This window comes from Lactuca serriola, chromosome 6 (genome assembly GCF_051521515.1).
Source record: "Lactuca serriola cultivar US96UC23 chromosome 6, Lser_US96UC23_V15, whole genome shotgun sequence".
NCBI classification, from domain to species: Eukaryota; Viridiplantae; Streptophyta; class Magnoliopsida; order Asterales; family Asteraceae; genus Lactuca; species Lactuca serriola.
In genome coordinates this window covers 139,749,960-139,757,172 of record NC_136413.1, presented here as the reverse complement: position 1 = coordinate 139,757,172, position 7,213 = coordinate 139,749,960, and the positions used below count along the sequence as shown (strand labels likewise).

The 7,213-nt window shown below is 35.7% G+C and overlaps 1 protein-coding gene across 1 annotated transcript; it reads left to right on the top strand.

Annotated features, from left to right (window-relative positions):
- Positions 1-2,814: 2,814 nt before the first annotated feature.
- LOC145058649 (transcription factor bHLH14-like) lies at positions 2,815-4,406 on the top strand. Its single transcript, XM_079006538.1, has 2 exons — positions 2,815-3,447; positions 3,613-4,406. The coding sequence occupies exons 1-2, from the start codon at positions 2,874-2,876 to the stop codon at positions 4,308-4,310; spliced, it is 1,272 nt and encodes a 423-aa protein (XP_078862664.1). The 5' UTR covers positions 2,815-2,873; the 3' UTR covers positions 4,311-4,406.
- The last annotated feature ends 2,807 nt before the right edge of the window (positions 4,407-7,213 follow it).

Genomic DNA, 7,213 nt, shown 5'->3' with positions numbered 1-7,213 from the left:
AGTATTGTTATTGGAGTTAAGATCGAAAGATGTTTTGAGTGTTAATGTGTACTCATTGGAATTGAAAGTGGATGATATAGCAGTCGAAAGTGAAGTCTCGACTCGACTGAAGTTGAATTGGAGATCATTGGAATCGAAAGTTCAAGATTGGAATCGAAACTTGCCTGAGAGTTGAAAGTAGTTTCGGCTAATGTTGTATGCGTTTCTTTGGTTTCGCGTCTGGAACGATTTGGGAAGAAGAAGACAATGATTTTCGTTTCAGGTCCTTATAGTTTCAGAGATTTATCAAATGTCACCCAAACTCGCAATATTTTGCAACTGGAACGAAAAATGGGAAGGTGTTGGTAACTTTTCAAAATTGATCCCTGGAGTTTTAGAATGTTAACAACCCTCACCCAGAAGTCGAAATCTTAACAATTTTTGAAGATTTTCTCTTGGCTTTTTGGGTTGGTTAATTGGTGCAAAAATGTTTGTGGTTTATGAACAATGTGTGTTCATTTTCAAGTCCGGGAAGTCAAGGATTTGAAGAATTTGGCGTATTTTTTGGATTTTCTCAGAATTGAAGTGTTGCATTTTTGTCACGCATCGAGGGGGAGTTTCATATGGATTACTCCTCGAGAGTTTTCATATTTTTTTTGGTTTTATAATCATTTGTTGATTATAAAAAGGGGGAGAAAATGAAATGGGTATTCGAAAGATATTCGTTTCAAAGCGGATTTGAAGACCGATATTACTTTGGCAGGGACTTGGTCTTCATCGCTTGGTGCTTATCTGGATATTGAAGTCAGGATATCTAATCGTAACTTTGAGGGGGGGGGGGATGTTAGGTGCAAAGTCCTCATTGGATGTGATGTAGGCTTACCCTCTTTAAATGTGTAATGGTTTGAGCGTTTCCTATAAATAAGAAGTAAGATGCTCTCATTTATGTAACAACATGAGAGATTAGTCTAGTGAGAGAAAGATTGCAAGTCCCACTTTGTAATAACTTTCTAGACTAATGAGAGCTTAAATTATTTTATTTATTTCTAGTGTTCTTGATATTGTTTGATTCATATAATCATTACATTTCCGCATTCATCGTAAATCTTGGGATCTTACATAATGCCTTTGAAAAGTTGCCAAATGACAACTTCGTAATTCAAAATTTACCATTGTCACAACTGGATTTCCCTTTTAATCTTGTAATGTTCATGTTTATACAATTCATGCTTCCAGATAGATTTCTTGAAGATGAAAATTTGAATTATATGAAGATGAGATTTCATGTTGTGTTGGGATAGAAGGAAGAACATGTCAAGTCCTTGAAAAAAGTTACAAAGTTGCTTTCAATATCGAAAGACGTTATATTTGAAAGTCATTTACAAAGCTACCAATATAAGGTGATAAGGGAAGATAATAGTGCTTATGAGTTCACTATTGCAAACTTCCTATTGCTGAATTTGAATGATCTGATCACAGTGGCATATATGATGAAAACGTTGGATGATAAGCATGTGATAGATAAGAAGTTGTATGTTGTGGGATATCCATACCTCAAGAAGTACACGGATTGCTAGTTAGCACATCTTGGTCTATTACACTTCACGATTTCCAAGTCATATAACAAGCCTGAGAAGAATCTAAAGTCTACAATTGACAATGTAGATTTGGAGCAATATGGGGAGATAGTTTCGAAACCTTTCGTAGCGGTGTTTCAGAGGAAGAAAGTAAAAGGAAGCAAAGGAAATCTTTATTTTGCGCATATGTGAAGGATATGCATTCGACAGCAACCTAACCAATCTTTTGTTTAGAGTTGCTAAATGCAAGAAAAACTCTGATGCTGAAAGACAGAAGATTAGAATGGATGTTTGCTGGTACATAGAAATTAGGAAGACCTTAATGGAAGCACTGAAGACACTACCATTAGTTTAAATGCTTGAATACTCTTTGCAAAGCGGGAAAATGTTGGGTTCATATGTTGTTGAAGGTATTATGTGTCGAAGTGTTAGTTTGAAATGTCAAAGTTAATGGTTGTAAGCCATATTGATGTTTGCGAGACTTCAATATATCTATATATTTCAGGAAGCACTTTAGAATCTGTACATTATAGTCGAAGTCTTCCCCAATATCTTGTATCTGTTGATAGCACTATAAATACCGTTGTAACATAGGTCATAAGTACATAAACAATTTTACACTTTATTAGATCATACTTTATACTTGTATCTTATTGTCTTCTAGATAATGAGAGTTTAAACCAGATTATTTAGATATTGTGTTCATCTTTTGGTATAAAATCAATATTTGATTGAATTTATAACTCGATCTTCACAATCAATTAAAAACTAAAAGTTAAATGCGTTATGAATACTAACCGTGTGATTCGTACAAATAATGTGGGCTACCACTTTTATAGAATACTTTTTTTTTTTTTTTTTTTTTTTTTTTGTATCCGTATGGCGTTATTGTTTATTGAAATTTTAGTTATAATTTTAAATTTACTCAAAATGAAAAGGAATAAACAAAGCTGATACACTTTTTTATTCGCTTCGTGTTAGTGTTAACTAAGATAAGGGCCAAAATATTTATTCAACTTGTTCATCAAATAATATTGGGGCTACAACAGAAAACAACAGAAACAAATTTGATACAGTTTTTCTTTTTTTCGCCTCGTGTTAAGTAAGATAAAGACTTTAATATTGACAAGCGTGGTTCATATGTCTTAAAAGAATATTAAAATAACAAGAATATTTTTAACGCTACAAGAGACGTCTATTGCAAGCAGTATTTAACAGATATCAGCAGATTAATTTCCACATCTTACATTCCATTTTCACTCGCTAACTCCAGCTATCGCCGGAGTTCATCACAATATAAAACCTCAAAGCTTTTCAATGGCATTGCTTACCCCAGCCACTATGCCAATATCATCGCTTCAAACGCGACTGAAATTCATCCTCCAAAACCGACCAGAAAGGTGGCTTTACGGCATATTCTGGCAGGCTTCCACCGACAAAGACGGTAATTTTGTTCTCCTGTGGGCCGACGGCTATTTCCCCGGCCCCAACCATGACATGACTGCTCCCATTATTAATGGCAATGACCCAATTTTTGGGTCTGATTCTGTTTCTGATACCCAGTGGTTGATTATGTCTTCTACTACGATGTGTTTTCCGGCCAAATTTGACGTCGTCGGGGATTGTTTTAGTTCAGGGTCCCACCTGTGGTTGGCTGGGGACATGCAGTTAAAGAAGTACTCCAGCCAAAGAACTGAAGAAGTTAGAGTTCATGGAATAAAGTCGTTGGTTTGTATTCCGACTGTGATTGGCGTTGTTGAATTGGGTTCTTGTGATACTGTGAAAGAAGATGAAGGTCTAATCCAGTTAACAAAATCCGTCTTCGATCCCGATAACTACTTCAACGTTAACCTCTCCCCTCTTGTTGATGAATATGAAAACCCTAATCAAGGTTCTTTTTTTCAGTTTTGTCATTTTCTGAAACCCTTGAAAAAAGAATGAATCTTGACACTTGAGACGCTTATGTAATCTAAAAAGATATCATCATTGAATCTTGATCTTTTTTTCAGTTTTAACTAATATGGATCTTTGAATCCTTCTTTTGGGTAATCACCAGGTGTTCAGAATCAAGTCAGTGTTGAAGGACAACTGGAAATGAGCATGAAGGACATGCATATGTCGTCTTCGGATTCTGATCCAGTTGAAATCGGTAGCTCGTCGCTATCAACAACCAATGTTTTGAGTACACCAAAGAAGAGAGTTAGAAAAGCGAAGGGTGAAGTTGCACATTCGGAAGTGATGACACTAGGGTATCATGTAGAGGCCGAAAGACAGCGAAGAGAGAAGCTAAACGATCGATTTTATGCTCTCCGAAGTGTGGTTCCTTATGTCTCAAAGATGGACAAAGCTTCTCTTCTGGCTGATGCCGTTACTTACATCAATGAGCTGAAAGCCAGGATCCAAACACTAGAAGAGAAAGTGGGTACAGAATCATCAGTAGCAATTACGTCAAGAAATGAGAGCCAGATGAACATGTGTCATGTTCGTGGTTCAGGAACTAACAACAGGGATGAAGTCGAGGTGAAATTATTTGGATCACAGGCCATGATTAGGGTACAATCGGCGCACATGAACCATCCGGCAGCGAAGTTGATGGATGTCCTTAGAAGCTATGACTTGAAAGTTCAGTACGCGAGTGTGTCAAGTGTTGGAGATCGGATGGTACAAGATGTTATTGTGATGGTTCCTTATGGATTCACATGTGATGCAGATACTTTGAAATTTGTTGTTCTTGAGAAAATGGACATGGACTGATTTTTAATAATGTTTTAGTAATAGGGTTTAATAATGTTTCCTGATTTCGTTTTTAATAATGTTTCCGTAATTTCTTTTAATAATGTTTCCTTAATTTCGTTTTGATGTCTATTAGGATTCCTTCAATTTTGAGATTATATTTTGAGTTAATATTATGAACAACTTTATATTTTGAGTTTTGTCTTATATTAACTAAAAGTTTTTTTTCCCTACAAAATACTTTTTATTTTTCATGTGTTTTGATTTGATGTTTTTGAGATGTTTACAAGTAATGTTCTGGATTAAATAATATTTTTTTTGAAAAAACTGTTAAATTTTTCCTAAAAAATACCTAAAAAAAATTCGAAACAACCTTCAATTTTGACAATTTCTTTGGAATCTAATTTCAACTGATATTCATTTGAAATTCAATTTTTATTTCTATTTGAATCATTTTTTCTTATAACTCATAATTGTCATGATTCTACTTTTAATTTTTGTTATATTCTTAATTGTTTTTGAGTATTATAATATGAAGAAATCATTTGTCATTTGATTTCTTAGATTGTTATAAGAATCATACAGAAAGATTGTAACATCTTATTTTTTGAGCTAGAAGTTTTAGGTTTTTTACATAAAAATATTTTTTTTTTTCTAAATATTAAAATAAAGTAAATTGAAATGAAATAAATAAATGTGTAATACCGTAAGAATTAAAACAATTTTTAGTTTTTCAAAACACATTTTTCAGACACATTTATTAACATATCTCATTGTATCATATCTTTGTTTCACAAAAACATTTTCCAAGATCAAAATACATAAATCTCATGCGTGTGTACGAATCATGTCGGCGCCTTCCCGCGATCATCACTGGTACCTGAAACACATAACACATAACACTGTAAGCATAAAGCTTAGTGAGTTCCCCAAAATACCACATATAACACATGTTAGCCACTTGAGGCTATAACTCTGTGGTCCCATTGGCCCTAACTCTGTGGACCCTCTACACACAACATAAATCACATAGAAATAATGCAGTGCAACACATCACAAACATAGCATACAAGATACTCTGTCACATAACCCTATTTACCACTCAAGGTAAAGTATAGTGAGAAGACTCACCTCAGATGTCTCGGTAAATCTCTGACTCTGTAGCAATACGTTCTAGCTTCCGCCAAATCACATAAAGTAAAATACTCTCATAAATATAATTCTAGAGACTAGACTCAACCCTCTCTTGACATGAAGACTCCATAGTTGACCAATCCTCAAAGTCAACAAAGTCAACGGTCAGACTCTGACCCGACTCGCCGAGTGCACTTAGGTGACTCGGCGAGTTTACGTGTGTCCACTATCCCTCTAGTCTCGCATGACATGTCGAGTCTTTCCCCTGCTCAATGGGTCCCACCTGGCATGAGTCACGGTGCCACCCCGAATCAACTCGTCGAGTCCCATTATGAACCCGGCGAGTTCCGCCTTGAACTCCAGTCCTCTAATTCCTTCTGACTCACTGAGTCATTCTCCCAACTCGACAAGCACTCACTGGGTGAACTATGGGGAAACCCGAACCCTACTTGCCGAGTCTGCTCTTGGTACTCGGCGAGTTCATGCCATGCTCGAGCTCAAATGAGCTCCTAAGGTCAGATCCGTTCCTCTAACTCATAGATCTGGCCTCCTTAAGCAATATAAACACGTAAAGTTTGGATCTTGATGCCCATGCAACGGCCCAATGGCTCTATTTGAAAAAATGGCCTCAATGTAAGTCCCCAAAATTGCTTGTGTATCAATCAGATCCAATTGATGGTGCGGAATCCCGATCAATTGGATGATGTCAGATCAAATAGAAGAGAAGGAGAAGAAGAATAACTTGAATCTAATGTATTAATGATATGATTGATGCTCCTTACAATAGATTCTCTCTCACACACCCTTCTTCTCTCTAACTTTCTCTCTCTTCTAGCCTTACACTCACATGCACTCCTCACCCTATATATATGAGACATGGGCCACCAGCAGCACACGAGTGTACAGCTGTACACGCGTGTGCAGCCGTAGACAGCCACAAAATTACATATTACATTATAGAAAAATATATTTTCCTAGAAAAGCAAAGTATAAACCATATTTTTTTGACCCAACAATTTCCCCCTTAGTTTATAGCTTTGTTTTCTAATTGACCCAATAAGCTCCCCCTAAAAAGTAGCTGGCTATTCTTGTTAGTCTTCATTGGGAACTTGGCTTCAGCATTAATCTTCAAATTCTTCACAGCTTCAAGATGAACATATGAATCTTCAATAAATGGCTTCATCTTGAGCAGTTGGGATTTCTACAGAATTTGACATTGAACGCACATTGGGTGAGGAGGCTTCTTGTAGAGATTCTTGAAAGATAGCGCTTTCAGCTTGAGAATCTGCAAAGAGAACAACGGAGAGAAATAATCTACTGGATCACTTCAGCAGGTTTAAGATAGCAGTAGACTGATTGAGGAGGCTTTAATGCAATCTGTCACATAATCTTCAATTTCAGCTTCACCTTGCTTCTGGGGTTGACAAATTAAATGTTGAAAGAATAATCTTCATTTCTTGTTCCTTCGAATGAGAATTCTTCGATGCTCACAGATGAAGCCTTGGCTCAGAAGATCTTCAATACAGTCTCCATGAGTCTCATCTACGCCTGAAATCACTTTTCAAGACAAAACAAAACTAAAAGAAAAATTAGCACACAATTTTTTTTTTGATTTTTGATATATTCTAGAAAAATAAAAACAGAAACAAAAATATTTTTGGATTTTCTGATTTTTCTGAACAAGAAATAACACTATTTTTGGATTTTTAATTTTCTGATTTTTGTTTGATTTTTGAATTATTTTAATTCTCCCCCTAAAATTTGTGCATAGAAGAAAACTATGAACAAAT